This window comes from Tripterygium wilfordii, chromosome 12, assembly GCF_013401445.1.
Source record: "Tripterygium wilfordii isolate XIE 37 chromosome 12, ASM1340144v1, whole genome shotgun sequence".
In the NCBI taxonomy this organism is placed as follows: Eukaryota; Viridiplantae; Streptophyta; class Magnoliopsida; order Celastrales; family Celastraceae; genus Tripterygium; species Tripterygium wilfordii.
The window spans coordinates 9,845,096-9,863,003 of record NC_052243.1 but is presented as its reverse complement, the minus strand read 5'-3'; the positions used below and the strand labels follow the sequence as shown (position 1 = coordinate 9,863,003).

General features: G+C 36.6%; 1 protein-coding gene across 3 annotated transcripts; it reads left to right on the top strand.

The window, feature by feature from the left end:
• The first annotated feature begins 8,311 nt into the window (after positions 1-8,311).
• LOC120010719 (SAGA-associated factor 29 homolog A-like) lies at positions 8,312-17,908 on the top strand. Of its 3 annotated transcripts, none has more exons than XM_038861529.1 (10): positions 8,312-8,516; positions 9,156-9,407; positions 13,420-13,513; positions 13,833-13,909; positions 14,622-14,737; positions 14,889-14,974; positions 16,855-16,908; positions 17,091-17,244; positions 17,412-17,425; positions 17,664-17,908. In XM_038861529.1, exons 2-10 carry the CDS (start codon positions 9,290-9,292, stop codon positions 17,764-17,766), a joined length of 816 nt encoding a protein of 271 aa, XP_038717457.1. In that variant the 5' UTR covers positions 8,312-8,516; positions 9,156-9,289; the 3' UTR covers positions 17,767-17,908. The 3 variants fall into 3 exon arrangements, with proteins under 3 accessions (XP_038717457.1, XP_038717456.1, XP_038717458.1); XM_038861528.1 differs by having other exon boundaries at positions 8,312-8,546; XM_038861530.1 differs by having other exon boundaries at positions 8,313-8,546; positions 14,628-14,737.

Below are 17,908 nucleotides of genomic sequence, written 5' to 3'. Positions count from 1 at the left end.
CTTAAAACTCATCATGTCTTCTGTCACATGTTCTTCACCAGTAATATTTATACTTTTGTAGCAAACTAGTTTCCATTCACATGATGAATGTTATGAGTTTACAACACAGACAATATTTTCATGCTAAATTTACCATAGAAGACGCACCTCATTAGGCTGACCCCATAGTCGACGAAGATAGAAATCTGACTCAGATTCAACTATACCAGGGGTAGTCTCTCAGCCCCTCGAAGATTTGTTGTAACCCATATCTGCATCAGAACTATGGAATAATTGGTAGTCGAAACAGAGAGAGTCAACAAAGAGATATAAACATGTTATTGATTTAGGTTTAGAGCACAAATACATTTAAATAAAGAGAATACCTTTGTTTCATTGTACTTGTATTGAGTAACGCTGGTTCTGTTGCCCTTTATTGAAGACCAAGCATTGAATAAAGCTTCGGTTGAAAGACCAGAGTACTTGTCCTCAATGTATGTGAGATCAATGGAAGGTAAAAGGTTTGATGGGAGATTCATCTGTCACATTCAGAATTTTTTTTAGATGAGAAACAAAACCTTTAGCACTCTGTGTTGAACATTGTCAAGGGAAAAAAGGAGAGAAAGATGAGCATAATAGATGCAATCGCCAGACATTTAATTCAATGTTAATACTTTAAATTATTATTAGTCATTTAATTCAATGTTAAGATTTTTCATTTGATATAAAAGATTTGGGTTGAATATTATTTAAGGAAGTTTGTTTTCTTATAATATTCTCATGTTGCTCTATTTAAATTAAACTAGTATGGTTTAAGTATGCTTATAAAGTTGAGTATATGCTTGCATATACATTATTTTTATGGCACATGCTAGACTATTAGGACATTTAATTTGAAATATGAAGCAACAACATGTGATGGATGTTATACAAAATTATGAACTTGAATTATGATCTCTGACTAGATGACTGCTACAAAAAGTATAGTCGTTGACCTAAATTAAGGGAAAATTTGATTGGTAAGAATTACGATATTTGGTATCATAAAAATCAGTATTTGCTTGAAGAAGCAAGAAATACTAAAAATTGTAACAAATCCAGAAGTTCAACCTGAACATGCAACCACTTGGCAGTATAAGCGCAATATGAAACTCTATCAGACATTCAAAAGCAAAGATCACATAGCTCACATACTGATGTTGAGTAGCATGCGAAACGATATGATGCTTCATTTTGAGAAACACAAATCGACTTATGCATTGTGCAGATACAATGAAGTTGCAACTTGTACTTCTAGCATCTGATTGCGCCAGTTGACCCTTAACTTGGAAAGGTTTGTAAGGCGTTCACATACTACGATGCTACAACACCTAACCATGATGGCTAATATGATTAGCGAACTAACACAGTATGGAAGTAAAGATCGATTGGTTAGTTAACGACTAAGTCAACATAAATTGGAATCCACCAAGAAAATTGAGAGAAACCTCAAAAATATTATTAATTCATCAATTATCTCTTTTTTTTATCGAAACAGCTACAACCTTATAAATACTAAACATAAGGCAATCCTAATAAAATTAAAAATATGAAATTTCCTATTGACTACTAAAACTTCTAGTCATGCTTGGTCAGCATGACAAGTGACACAAAAAGTGAAGATGTCTCAGAGAAAATCTTCCTACAGTCAACCCAGGGTGGAGTCAACCCAGGAAGTCAAGTCAATAGACGAAAAGAAGATGACAGAGAATCTGTACGAATCCCAATGCCTCACGAATCCTCACATCTCAACTATCTCAACGTTAAGATAAAGAATCCTAATAGTCTCAACAATAGAAAAATCCCTTAGGTATGACAATCTCAACGAACCTACCATAACCCTTATAAAAGGAACGATCAAACTCAAACAAGATATGTACCGTTTGAAATAAATCCATGAGGGGAGGGTTGGAAGTCTCTTAGAGGTATGCCAGAGCAGACAATACCGTGGATGCACCATATTGTATCATTTATTAAGATAAGTTTGTAGAGTTTTGACTTCAATGTAAAGCATTATGATATCTTAAAGAAGTTTTTTTCTGGCCTTTTTATCTGATAATGAAACTTATGGTGGGTGCATACAAATGAAATGGTCTGGCGAAACTAATTTTGGAAGAGCTCAAGTTGTACATTCTTTGATTGATGGTTTAAAACTAGGGCTGTGAAAATTAATTAAAAAGATCGGACCGCCTGACCAAACCGACTGGTTGGGCGGTTCATATATTAAATCTTATTGAAAACTGATTGATTGATTTTGTTGAAATAATAAAACCGAATTTTTGGTTGGTTTAAATTTTATTGTAAAGGTCTTTCGGTTAAAACCGAACTGACCGAAATAAATAGTTTTATTTAATAAATGTTGTATATAGATTATGTATTGTTTAATCTTCTATTATATGGACTATTATCTTTATATTTTAGACAATATCTATATTATGTATAAATATATTACAAATAATCTTCTATTATCTGGACCATTGATCTTTTATGTCAATGGCCAAGATTTTAGGTTAAACCTAAAATTAAAAGGCATCTCATCTCTGATTCTCACAGCCGCACACTCTCTCTGACTCTCAAAGTCTCTCAACCGTGTTGTCTCTGTCTATCTCTCACTGTCTCTTCCTCTCACTCTCTCTCACAGTCGCCGCATGACGCCACTTCCTATCGCTCTGGCCTCCCTCCATCTCAAAGTATCTCAACGCCTCATGGTCTCTCACAATCTCAACGCATGCAATTGCTGGTACTGGTCTTTTAGGATTCAAGAAGCTATTAGCTAAAAAAAATGTTGATGCCGATGAGGTTAGGAAGTGGAAGTGGAAGTGTGAGGGCTTCTCAAGCAGTAGCAAAAGGGATGACACAGCTAAAGCAATGGCGATTGATCAAGTTTCTCATGTGAATGTATGGATTTGATTCTATCTTTTTATGGCTAATGTCAATTTGAAATTGTTTGCTTTTGTTTTTGTGTTTTGTTGATTGGTGATAAAATTGTGTATATGAAATGCTAATTTCGCTAGTTGTTTCGTGTTGCTGATAATTATAGTAAGGAGGGTTTGTTTACTTTTTGTTGATGGTGGAAAACCGAAGACCGAACGTAACCGACCGAAAACCGAATGTCGGTTTTACATAAGAAAAATAATTTAATGGTCGGTTGTCGATTTTCCTAATGACATAAAAATGAAATTTTGGCCTGTGTAGATTCCACTGTGATAACAAACCTTTTGACAACCTTATTTAAAACTAGGAGAGTCAAAAAACAACTAAATTTTGGGATCATTTTAGTTTGTCTTTTATTTTCTGTTTTGTTTCACCCAAACAAGACAAAGGCCTTATTATTAGGGTTGGCTAGATGTGTGGAGCTTTCAATTCAGAATGTTAATCTTGAAGGGGATGCCTTAGTGGTGGTGAATGTAATTAAGCAGCCCAACTTAGTTTCGAAATGGGCTATTGAGGATTTGATTATTGAGGCTGACACAAGCTTGATGGGTTTCATAATTGATCCATTACCATTATTCACAGGTGTCAGAATACCTGGGTGGATTCTCTCGCCAAATGGGCCACTGTTAGAGATTTATCTGGCAGCATTCCCAATCACATGTTTCGAGAACTTCAGCTTTGGTTGTATGATGGTCATGAGCCTCCTGATCATAACTTTGAGACTCATGCTTGCTCGTTGTAACCCGTTCTTTGCTTGACCAAAAAAAAGTGATTTCTTGTTTTTCGTGTTTTCTAAAATGGCCAACAAAAAGTGTTTTCGGGGGGTTCTTTTTTGTTTCCCGAACAATAGAAACCTAAAATGCATAGAAACCAAGTATACCCTTATATTTTCTCAATGTGAATCAATCTTGTGAGTTGTATACATGATCAGCCAAAAGTCATCCTTAAAATGATACAAAGTTGGATGCATGGACAATTTATTACACACTTGAATTAAACATATAATTTCATTTTGTATGTCGCAACCTCTGTAAAGTTTTCATATACACCTTAAAGAGATAATTCACTGTGTGTTTATGCAATTTTTCAATCCCGTTTTGGTCCAAAAGTGAAAGAATAACAAATTTTCTGGTTTTAAAATATAGAAATCAAATCAGACAAAAATTCTAGAATAAACCGATATTGGACCAGATCGAAATTTTAGATTTGATTTAATTTTTCTATAACTCTTCAATTTTCTAGAATATTTTCCTGCAACTTTTCTCAACTCCTCCAGATCTGTTTGTAAGGGGAGGTGGAGATCCTTCTTTTCCACTTACTCCTCCCCTACAGTTGTTTTCGATCTCCTTCTTTATACATGTTTTCATGTTTTGAGTTTGAATAAGAGTTGATTCAAGATTTTTTCTCTCCAGCTCTAGATCTCCTCCATCCGTCGCGGATTTTCGATCATCAACGTTTCTAGTGTGTACCGGTGATGTATATTTGATTCATAGTGATTCGCTCCCAGATCTGAGGGAGATCAACTTCTTTTGTTGTGGTCACCTAAAGATTGTCCATATTCCAATTTGATCACTCAAAGTCAAATTGTGCCAATTTAATCGCCTAAAGTTTAATTTGTGTCAATTTGATCATCCGGCCATAATTTGCCATTTTCGATCACTGAAGTTATGATGTGAGAGATTGACTGTTAATGCAAGTATTTTATGTGGAAAATAATTTACTACCTGGAAGTAACTAATTTTTTTTTAAAAAAAATCACATGGACAAATCACTTTGATACATATGTAATGACAAAATAAATAAATCAAAAACCAATTTTCTAAAAATTCTAATATTTCCTCTAATTTTCTAAATCCCAGATTCGAAGACCCAATATTCCCCTAATTTACTTGTTGAGATCTTCATGGTAGACTCAAGGCACATGAGCTAGTGCTCAAGATGAGGATTCACTGCACTTACTTCAGTCACCAGAGTGCTTTCTATTCTAGATGAAGAGTATCAATCACCTTGTATCAGTGAAATTTAACGGTCAACTCGCCACATTAGTAGGTTGATCGACCGCAATTGACAAATTCTGTTAGGATGATCAAATTGACATAAATTAAACTTTATAGGTGATTAAATTGGTATAATTTGACTCTCAATGATCAAATTGAAACACAAACAATGTTTTAGTAACCACTAACTCTATTAACCCCAACTTAATATGTAGGGCTGGTACTGGTACTGGGTCGGGTCGGTTGATTATCGGTCGATAATGCAATCAACCCGACCAACCGAAGTTGTCCAAATGTCAAAACTATTATCGGCCTTACCTTTATGGATCGGGTGTCGGTTGGCAAACGACCTTTTCGGGTTGGTTGATGGGTCGGTTGCAGGTATACCTACAAATGGTTTTTGGTTCGGGTCTGGGTCTGTTGCAGGTATACCGACTTTATTATGTGTTTTTCCCCTAATTTGCCTCAAAAATTAATTAAAAAATTGCTGCAATTGGAAGAAAATTACAGGAACAGAAACACTAAAATCTACAATATAAAACTTGCATATAAAAGTATAAGAAAACCTGAATATAAAATCTGCATATAAAAGCATAAAAAACCTGCATAAGTGCATGTAAAACCTGGATAAATGATAAAACCTGCATAAAAAAGTCTAAAACCTGTATAACAAAGTCTAATACCTGTTGCATACAAAACTAAAACCTTCAGGCTACAACATCCTTACATCCCGCATGACCACATGTCACATTCAACCTTTGATGATAGAGTCACATATTCAGCAAATGACTAAAATAACTAAATAACCAAGCAACCAGAAAGCAAGTAACTAAGCAGCCAGTAAACCATCTTCAACACGTTCAAGTTCAACCAAAGACCTGAAAAAATTAGCATAACAGATAATCAATATTTCATAACATCAAATAAAATTTAAAGTTTAAACAGTATAAAGTCTTACAAAGAATCAAAAATTCAAAGATAAATGGTGGCGGTGGTCCTCGTGGAAGCTTCAAAACATAAGATAGGTGGAGTTCCACCTAGTACACACACCCATGCATACAATTGGCATTCCTTGCATACCTTCATTATGAGCAAATTCCCTAAACTTTGCTAACATTTGTGGTGATGATCTTAGCCACTTAACCGCCAATCTAATTCCTTTAATTGACTCGATTAAAATTTCCATCCTGTCTTGTACAATCAAATTAAGCACATGGCAACAACATCTCATATGCAAATGAGCTCCCCTTAACACAATTCCCTTACTTCTAGCAAGCCTTCCCTTAGAAATATCAATGGCCTTGTCATTGGCTGAGGAATTATCTAACGCAATTGTAAAAATTTTCTCAACCCCCCAATCCCCCAACAAACACTTCTCCAAAGCTTTGGATATGGTGTCACCCTTATGGTTGACAATTTGACAAAAAGAGAGAATTCTTTTGTGCAAATTCCATTCATCATCTATAAAGTGAGCAGTGACTACCATGTAATTAATATTTTAGATGGAGGTCCAAGTGTCCGTAGTTAAAGACACTCTTGTACCACCACACAAAATACTTTTTAGTTTTGCCTTCTCCTCTAAGAAACTACTCATGACAACTTTAGCAATCGTCTTGTGACAAGGCACAATAAATTGAGGGTTTAGAGCTTGACAAAAAGCTCTATACCTGGTTGCCTCCACCATATTGAATGGGAGCTCGTCAATGATTACCATCTCTATCAACTTCTTCCTAGCATAATCTTTGTCATAATGCAAGGGAACAAGCTCACCTTTGGGGTTATTTGCCAACAATGGTTGCTTGGGATCACTCTTGTCCTTCCTCACCGGAGATTCAGAAAATGAATGGAACACATGATGCCTCATATTAGTTGTGCGATAATTCTTTGACCCACAAGGATACTCTTTGGTCTTGCAATAATTGCAAACCGCCACCACGGGCAAGACATAGGAGCCATCTTCATTCATCTTATACTAGAAGTGATTTCATACTTCATATTTCTTCTTTCCCGGCTTAAAACTTTGTTGTATTGGTTGAGTGACACTCACTTGAGACTAAGGAAGACCTTGAGAAGGTTGAGGTTGTGGAGTTGGAGGTGGAGGTGGAGGTGGAGGTGGAGGTGGGGGAGGAGGTGGAGGACTGGAGGTGGAGGTGGAGGTGGAGGTGTAGGTGTAGGTGGAGGTCATCGCTTCGTCATTCTATGATTGAGTCAAAATGACAACAACAAAAGAAAAATCAATGAGACCCGTGCAGCTATAAAACAGAATAACAATAACAATACAATTATTCTTGATATAAATTGCTATAAAATAGATACAATCATAAAACAATAACACAGAAAGTTATAAACATGCAGGAGAAGACATATTATTCTCTCTACGGCACAATCTACACTTACCTAATTTATTCTCCAAATTTCCATTGTTACAAGGAATAATTAAATATACTAAAGTAGAATCACAAAAGAAACTCACTAGCTTGATTTGAATCTTATTAGATTTTTAGAAACTGAAAGTCTGAAAGAGAAAAGGCAAATAGAAAAGGAAACATACAACAAAAGCATTGATACGAATATACCAGGAAATTTTCAATAAAGAAAAAGAGAACCAAAAGAGTGAAAGATCCAGGAATATACCTAGAAAGAAAGGCGGCGATTTAGGGTCCGCCGTTGCTCAGCGCCTCTGGCCCTCAGAATCTTCGAAGTTCGAACACGACGACTAGTATAAGAATGAACTATGGTCAGGCCGGTGGATGCGGGAGGTGGGAGTAGCGTAGATAGGATCCGTCGTTGCTCACGTGGTCGATCGATTGACGATTTAGGTTTAGGTCTGAGAGACTGAGATTGACTGAGTCTGAGAGAGTGTGAGAGAGACGATGTAACTGTAAAAAGTAAAATAGTAAATAATAAAAATAAGTAATAAGTAACAACTATTATTTCAATAATAATTATTATTAATTAAGTACTAATAATAAGTCTAATATTTGATACTCATTTTTTTAATTTTCTTTTAAATAGTCGGTTGACTAATATTATCGGCCAACCGACTTTATAACATTTTCAAAACCATCAACCGACCCATTTATACATGGGTCAGTTGATAGTTGAGTATCGGCCTACTGATAATGGGTCGGTTGATCGATAATGACTAATAAAACCGACCAAGTCCCAGCCCTATAAATATGAGCAACCCACACAAATCCATCCATTAATTGATTCACTATAGTTGTGGGGCATGAATTGATGCCTATCATTCCGATGGTTCCCAAATAAAGAAGAGCATCAGTAGTCCACGTGTCATACTGACCTATGGGCTCCACGTTTTATCGTTTCCAATCGAAACATACGCTAAGAGCTCCCATCGGAACCCGACAACACCCCCTGAACAATTGAAGAGAACCCCCTAAAGACAACTTCATTGTCTCTCCTCGCTTCTTTGTCTCAGTCATCGGCTTATGTAATTCGTTTGAGACACCCGGTTGTTGTGGAAGCATTGGACCAGATACGCCTCTTTTGGTTTGCCCGAATTCTTCAACAAGTGATCGCTTCCTCCTTCGAGGGTTTTTTTTGGTATTGGGGATCCTCTGTTTTCATTTCCGTGTGAGTTGATTTCGTATGCTGAAATTTGCATCATATATATATATATATATATGTATAGATTTGTATATAAATGCGAATCGTGGCTTGGATTATACAGCTGTTGTTTACACACGAGTGTCTGTTTGTGTAGTAATTATGGTAAATTTTATGAATCGATTAGCCACTGAGAAGAATCGTATGACTAGAATTTGCGTTGTGTTGGCTGCTGAGCTGTTTTGATGTTACAAAGACGTAACAGATAACGAGCATTAATTGGGTTGAAGAGGATTGAGGAGAGCATTAATTGGGTTCATGATTGGCCTTTTTTTGGGAGGTTTTCGATAGTTTGATGGTTTAATGTTTTAGTTTCTTACCACAAGCAGATTCAAAAAAGACAATTTGGGAGTTCCATTTTTCCAATTTTGTCCAAAACAGCTGAGCTGGAGTATCATACTACGCTGCAGCACAAAGATAATAAATAATTTAAAAAATGGCAAAAATCTATATTTATGCTCATTTATTTTGCGTTTTCCACTAAATTTTATTTTCCCCTCAAATCATATAAATGCCATAACACTTGCAAAATGTTTTTCTGTCAGCTGATGTGAGATTGTTTTTTATATCATTCAGGCGGTGTAACAGAAAGATCAATGAGATACAACATAAGAGACAATTGAAACTCCAAATATAGCAAGGTTTAGAGCGCCTATCATCTTCTATAACTGGCATTTGGATCTTTTCGTCCGAGAACAGACCCAGAAGCAATGTCATCTCCAGACATCACTGCAATCTTGGAGAACTCCAGGGTACTCGATCGGATAAGGAAAGATCAAGAGGAGGTGCTAGTCGAGATCAACAAGATGCACAGGAAGCTCCAAGCAAGTAAGCCTCTCTAATATAATAGTGTCCTTATTTAGAATATGCGTATTTATACTTGTGGGTAATGATTACTCATACTGATGATTGATGTGCTGCATATTGATATATGGTTATCCTAATATTTACATATAAACAGATGCTGTTTGTGGGTAGCTGTTCGGATGCACATTTGGGATTTTTCTTCCCTAGTGTATTGAGTTCCCCCCTTTTGGAGGGCTCAATTCTCTTGTATAAGCATTATTATTAATTTTCTGAACATGAATATCAGAATATATGTACGACTGTACGTCTATGTCTGACTAATTGCAACTTGATATTTTATGCATTATTGAGGTTTGGTTACTCTTAAGATTGATTGTTAGGATGAATAAATGCTGATTTTTGTTGCCGTGCAAATGTGGGTTTTTCTGGGTTCTGTTTTGTTGGATATATGGTTCTCACTTTTCTTGAGGTGAATATGCTTAAATGTAGTTTGAGTTGGAGACCTACTTGATGGATTTGTGTGATAGTGTTAATTCCTAGATTACTAAATGGTTTTCACTTTCTATTGCTTGCTACTTTGCTGTTGTTGATGGATCCAGATAATTGGGGCAGCATTGATTAGTCATTGGCTGTTCATATTACAAAAATGGCTACTGATAGACTTCTCTAGTTTGTAAAGTAAAAGCATGTGGAATTATTGCATGTATAGATAGAGAAATTAGCATATTGTGTTTACACTGGATGATTGTTATTGATATATATGTTTCTCCAGTCCTCTCTTTTTCTTTCTTTTTTCTTTTGTTTGTCCCAGGGTGCTTGTACAGAGGTGCACCAGAATTTTCCTAATTCTCTGCAATTTAACAACATTTATTGTTAGGGAAAAATACTAGGCGTCTTTCTTGATAGAAACTTAATTTAGTACAGTTCATAAGAGTTTGCAAGAGATCAGCTTTATTTTAAGCTGGAATTTGTTCGTTGAAATGGTGAAAGAATTTGTGGTAGGATTGCACATGAAAGGGACTGGGATGGAATATGGTAATGGTGACGTTTCTGTCTGCTTAGTTGTCCACTTGTCCTAACTTCTGAACTGTTTTTTTTTATTGTTCAGTACTACACTATTTGCTGACTTCTATCCCTACATGCTTGTTTGTTCAAATTGAAAGTGAATTCCTGATGCCTATTCGATTGCATGTGGTCATAATATCATATGTGGAATGGTTAATCTGCCTTGGCGTAGCATGGATATCTCCCCTGTTTTTCGAAGCAACTTAGAATCAATTAGTCACCTATATCTACACTGCAAGTGGTCCAAGAAGATTTGGGTTGCATCAGTCAACCTTCTTAGAGCGTCTTGGGTTGCTGCTGAAACTTTGGAGATGGAACTAAAAGCGCGGCGTTCGATGTACACTGCCAGCAGACTAGGCAATAGGTAATGCTGTGTAGACATGGTTATTTGTGGGCACATATTGAAGGAAAGAAAAAAACAGAGCTTTTGGTGTTGAAAGTCATTTGGATAAGATCTTAATTGATGTTTCAGCACCATAAGCACTTTATGTACTTGGATGGCTCCCCCCTGGAGCCTTTGCTTTAAAATTTATTTTGCCTCGTTAAGAAATGTAAAATTGTGTTGCAAAATTAAAAAAAAAAAAAACTACCCGTGCACAAGGCTCCCGAAGTGGGACGGGATCGGGAACAGGTAGGATGTACGCAGACCTTACCCTCACATAATATGTGAAGAGGCTGTTTCCAAGAATTGAACCTATGGCCTCTAGGTTGCACCCTGCAACTCTACCACTAGGCCACAGGCGAGACATAATATGTGAAGAGGCTGTTTCCAAGAATTGAACCTATGGCCTCTAGGTTGCACCCTGCAATTCTACCACTAGGCCACATGCTCGCCTGCAGAAGATAAACAACTCTCGTGCATAAGGTTCCCTCAGTGGGTGAAGTTGGGGATATACAGAAGAATTTGAAACCTTGTCCCTACATAATATGTGAAGAGATTGTTTCCAGGAATTGAACCTGTAACCTTCAGATTGCACCCTTATATCTCCACTACTGGGATACATGCTTGCCTAATGAATGAAAATTTAAACCTATGCCTTGAACAAATTCTTGAGGTAAATTTTTGTTCATAAAACCCATGACGTTGTTAGCACACATACGCTACTTGAATAATCATGAGTCACTGACGATGGAGACTTGTTTTATTCTAGATCAGGGATAGCTTTGAAGAGATGCTACTGTTCCTTGTAACGTGGGAAACCCTTGTGCATCCTTTGTCCCAATCAGAAGAGCTTTTAGTGATTTGTTTCATTGGAATAGTTGCCACAATCATCTGCTTCCCGGTCAAACATCTAGTTTTGATATATATTTTCTAATTCCATGGTGTGTCCCCTTAAGGAACTAGTGTCTTGTAGTTGTATGTTTCTATTTGGTCTGAAATTACATTTTGGTCAATTATCCTTTGACCATTGGTTCTAAGTTGCTTATAAACATTTTTTTGTAGCATTATCAAACATGATGGTATTTTTACCTCAGTGATATAGAAGGAATTTATATTAATATATTTATTTTTCTGTATCCTAACAAGGCTACTGATACAGATCTTTTGGGATACATGCGCAATGAAGTTGCAATATAAATGTACAAGAAATAAGAAAGAGATCATCTACTATAAATAAAGTTTAAACAGATTAATTTGCATTTAGTGGCTTCATTTCATGGGTTTTTGACCCAGGCCGAGTGTTTGTATTGTTCCAATGCAATTTCAGTTACAACTTTTTTTCAAAAAATTCTGTCGAATATGGTGTAAAGAATTGAAAGAGAAGAAAGTTTGTTGATTTCTCACAATCAAGGTAAATTTTTTCTCTTGTCTCATAAAAGACATGGACAACAGCCAGGAGTATAATCTTAATGTCATTTTTAGGTTTTCTTTCTATGAATTGTTGTATGATATTGATAGCACATCTAGGAAGCACCGACTCGGATGCGGGGACACGGGACACTGGTGCGGGGACACAGGGATTCGTAAAATCTCAAAGAATCTTGTTTTGAGTGCGGGGGGACTCGGCAAATAAAAAATATTTAAATATATTTTATATAAAATAAATATTGAGATATAGAATAAAATAAAACAACATATGAGTTTAAATAAAGGAAATTGAGCCATTTTGACGTTTGAGTGACGTGAGAATTCATATTACAAAGAATTGAGAGGCCCACAACCAGACTTTAACACACCAAAGCCCATATGAGAAGACCCAAACACAGATCTGGTCCCACGTGAGAAATAGCACAGCTGTGTTCCTGTGGACAAATGAGGCCCTAAGTCCACTGAAGGAATAGAAGGTTCTAGAGGAATCGCGATGGAGAAGAGAAGAGGTGGGAGAAGAGCAGAGGTGGGAGAAAAGAAGAGTAGAGGTGGGAGAAGAGGAGGAGATCACGAACATACCTGAGATTCAGCTGCTTCGAGGTCGCGATTTCGGCTGAGGAGAGTTCGCGATTTCAGATGCTTCGAGGTCGCGATTTTAGCTGCTTCGAGGAGGAGTCGCGATTTAGGGCTGGAAGGAGAAGTTTGTTGTGTATGTCTGTTCGCGTGGAGACTGGTTTTAAGTCAAAATCCGAGTCCGTTGCGAGTCGACAACGAGTCAGAGGTGAGTCGATGGCCTGTTGACTGTTCAGACGCGTGATGCCCGCGTCTGAGCCGTATTTCTACGCGTCCTCCACGCGGGCGCACTGAGTGCGTATGCGACGCGGACTCGGCACCCATTTTGCCGAGTCCGTGCTTCCTAGTAGCACATGCAAGTAGCATCTCACTTTATGAAACATTAGAGTAATCAAGTTGAGCATTTTTTTTTACATCAGTTGAATTTTTCTCATAGATGGTCAATCAACTCAAGGCATTATTATAAGTTATTCTTTTTGCCATGATATTTGCTTCTTACTTTACTTGCTTGTTTGTGTTTCTTCGCCAGTATGACTTGTCTGTGGTAATTTCTTCTTCTTTTATTTATTTTTAATTGATATGCAGCTCCTGAGGTGGTTGAGAAGCCTGGTGATACTTCACTAGCAAAGCTAACGCATCTATATACTCGGGCCAAAGATCTGTCAGAAAGTGAAGTAACGTATGCTTGAGTTTGTACTTAATGGAGTTTTTAACCTTTACATTAATCCTTTTATTTATTTGTTTATTTTCAAATTCTTTGTTGTTTTTTTGTCGTATTTCAACAAATAATGAGAATAGAATTTGATGGTAGTGCTTTAAGCCGTATCAGTAACTTCTTACGAAGTACGTGCAGTAGTTTGGCTTGAACTTCTTTTAAAGTTTGTCATAGGTTGATTCACATTTTACTGATTGGACTCTGTTTACCTATTATGGTTCATAATATTGATTATTGAATTCAATACCTTTTTGCCAATTATTGTCTTAATTATTTGATGCAGTTTTTCCAGTGCATTGCTGAGTCAATTGGATGCTTTGCTGCCATCTGGGCCTCCAGGGCAACAACGAAAGAGGATAGGTATGTGCTCTAATCTATGGGTTAATGAATAAAATGAGTTTTATTTGTTGTAATCTTTGAATCTAATTTTAGCATGTAAAGTCTGTATGATGCAATTCGAGCACTAGATGGAATTGATGATGTACTTGGGTGGCACTGTCTTGGTAGATGTACTTGGGAGGCACTCTCTTGGTGCATGTATAATGTTCACACCCTAGAGTTTTTTTCTAGTTCTTTGCTGGTCAGAAAATGACTGGTATACCGAGCTGTTAGATGATGCAGAATTCATGGAGGTTGCTATCTATCTGTGCCTCCTGTTACTTAAGTAAATCTATCCTCTCCTTCATAGTGAGAAGATTCCATTGCAGCTTATTTTTTGCCTCACGGGAATTGAAACTGTGTGCTAGTATTCCACCAGACGTTGATTTTTAAATTTGGTAGTGAGTTACACATATGCTAATATCATTCACTGCCTTAGTGTCTCAAATTGCTAATTGCATGTTCCATGACTTGGTTTCGACATGCTTAGCAGTGTTGATTGATAATATGCAAGTTATTAGATAAACTGGATTATTCATGTAAGTAATTGAAAATTAAGCGGAGTATAGAATGTGGGATTAATAAACTGGGCAACAGAACCTGAATGTAAAATCTTTTGCCACGTACTCCATGTCAACAACGTGCATATGTTGAAAATAACCACACTCTATAGTCACTTGATTGTTGACGGAAGTTGCAGATGGTAATGAACAGAAAAGAAAACGAATGAAGACTGATTCAGATATCTCAAGGCTCTCTCCATCAATGAGAAGTCAACTTGAGCCCTGTGCTAACCTAAAGGGCGAACAGGTATAAGAAAAGCAATTACCAAATAATTATTGAGGTTGATGTACTAAAAGTGGCACAAACCTACTTCAATGTTTTACATTAGTTTTAAACTTTTGATTCATGAATACCGTGCAGTTTCATCAAACTGAACAGTTCATTCTGATTTATGTAGGTGGCAGCTAGAGTCACGGGAGATAATTCTGAAAAGGACGAGTGGTTCGTTGTAAAAGTGATACATTTTCACAAGGATACAAAAGAGTAAGACATAACCTGGCATGCTTCATAGAACCAGTTTGGATCAATATTTATATGGATTCTATCTTCTCAAAATAGAGGTATTGAGAGATGTCTTTCGTAATAACTAATTTCTAAAATAATCAAATGGTTCAGGAATTGTGAAATTTTCCCACAAAGATGACTACAGCCATATAGATGGACTATGAAAAATTTTGATTCCTCAAAAGTTATTATATCTAATTATAGAGAAATAAATCCAGATGCAGGTGGATTTGTCTGGTCAGCATAAAATCAAATTATAAAAAAACTGAAATCGTGATTATGTCAATGTCTTCTATGCAAGTGAAAATGTATGGCAAATGTACCCATTTTCCAGCGGTAAAATTTATTACTATGTGAAAAATCTTTTACACCTAGTGTTTGCGGCAGGGTACTGGAAGTTATGACTTATGATCAGCTTCCTGACTCTAATTGTTATAGTCTTGCACTGCTCATTTGATCCTAAGTTTGCATGAGTTTTATCAGTCTGGTATGAGTTTTTTTCTTGTGTAGTTTCTTTTATTTTTTCTTTTCCCACTGAGGTCATTATTATGTACTGTAGTACTTGTTCTTGGTACTGCATGACTGCTGTCATAATTCAATCAATGTTAACTTTCTCTAGATACATCATACATCTAAACAAGTATATGGGGTGAGCTCAGGTTAAGATCTTTGCTGATATATCTTCTATTGTACTTCGTAGGTGCCTTTACAATACCTTGTGTTTTCCTCTGATGCTCCATGATCGTATTCAAGCATTATATGAACCTTATCAGAGTGTGTGTGTGTGTATATAGATATCTGTGTGTACTGTGTGGCCTTGCATGAACTTCATCAGAGTTTCAAACCCAAAGAAAGAATATTTGGTATTGACTTGCCAATTATTTGGTGGTGATTTATGCTGGCCTGCTTTTATGACTTGATGAAAAGCTTCCTAGATTAGGTATCTAGGAATATCAATTTACACTAAGGCCGTTAAAAAAAAATTGCACTAGGACCTTACAAGATTTTTTGAGTTTGATTTTAAAATTTTTTGGATGGCTTCGCGTAGCCAACCCAAACTAATTGAGACAAAGGCATTGATGATGATTATGTTTTTCCCTTTGGTTGGGAAGTGTTGGTGGAGAGGGGAACCGAACCCCTGTTCTTATGGTCAATGCGGTTGGGTGTGATCATATTTAATGCTAGAGCCTGCTTTGACTCGATTTGTCGAAGAAACAACCAGCTTATCAGCATTCTTTTTTTTTTCTTTTCCCTTCTATCATCTCGTATCGAGTATCCTAATGGTGAAGGAGAATTCAAGTTATGGGTTCTCACTAATTTCTCGTATGGATTCATGTAGCTGATCCAACATATTGTTGACGATGATGAAAGAAATTCCTTCCTTAGTGTTTTATATCGTGTACCCTAAGTTATTTTTATATGATAAAGAAATTACTTTATAAATAACTCTAAGAACATAGCTGTATTCATGTATTTTTTTTCCTGAAAGAAGCACTGGGTGTATTGTAGTGGTATTAGTGATATGGATTGTATTGTGTGACTTGGATGTCTCTGTTTTTTCTATTGTACGTGTATGTATATGAAATTTGCACTTGTTGATTATCTTATAATATGTATTGAGTACTCTAGTTTGGAATTTGGATAATGGGATGCTGTGAATTAACCTTTAGAGCATCCCTTAGAGTTGGAGCCTACATGGAGATGCTCAACAGTATTGCTTGTTTCCCTGAAGTCGTAATTTGATTTTTTCATCTTCAATGAGTGCTTAATGAACTTGGTGGTAATAGGGTACTGTTTCAACTGGCCTTATTTTGTGTCATTTATTTGTTCTTTCCTGTAACTTGTATCTGTATGTGCAGATTTGAAGTACTTGATGAGGAGCCAGGTGATGAAGAAGAAGGCAGTGGCCAAAGGTTGGTTTCTCAATTGATGCTCTGTCATTTGTTTAAAATTGAACTAACAGTGCAGTACCCGTATTTCATCTATTATTTCCCTTGATGTTGTATGGTATTGCCAATTCCTCTTGCACGCGCTTCATGCTTGTACTTAATTAAACTCACGTGGACAATGTTCATTTATCTCACAATAACTACAGGAAATATCATCTGCCTATGTCACGCATCATACCTTTTCCTAAGCGAAATGAACCTTCTAGCGTCCCAGATTTCCCTCCAGGGAGACAAGTTTTAGCTGTTTATCCGAGGACTACTGCACTTTATAAGGCAACTGTTGTCAGTCCTCAGAGGAAGGTGATCACTTTCTCATCCACCTTTTTGTGCTCGTACTGAAAATATAGCACTATGTGGAAGTTTGTTTGTTTTCGGTTGTCAGAAATTATTAATATGTTAATGCAACTGACCTTAAAGTGTATTTGTGCATGTTGCGTTGTACGCTCACCCCCATGAAACATATGTAGAGGAAGACAGATGAGTAAGTAATATCTTCCTATCATTGTCTGTCATTTGTGCTATAATTTTATCAATGTAGTGTCTCTGGCTATGTGCATTATCTGTAGTTTGTCTAATTATTTGGTGTCGTAATCTCTGAAATGAAGACAATTTAAGTGAATGATGCTATGGTTCCCTAATGCCAAATATTCTACTACTAAGCAAAGCATGTGGAACTTTGTTGTTTTGTTTATGACATGGTATGCTTTTTGGTTGTGCAGTTATTTACTGGAATTTGACGACGACGAAGAAGATGGCAAAATGCCCCAAAGGATAGTGCCTTTTGATAGGGTCGTTGCCCTGCCTGAAGGTCATCGTCAGTGAATTCTTGCTGTTTATATTTGTGTACAAATACAAAGTTGTGCAGTATCGAGAAGACTCCCTCCTAACGAGTTAGGCTCGGGTTTGGTCTATTTATGATATACAGAATACTCTCTTTAAATTTTAAATCGATGTATATTGTTAA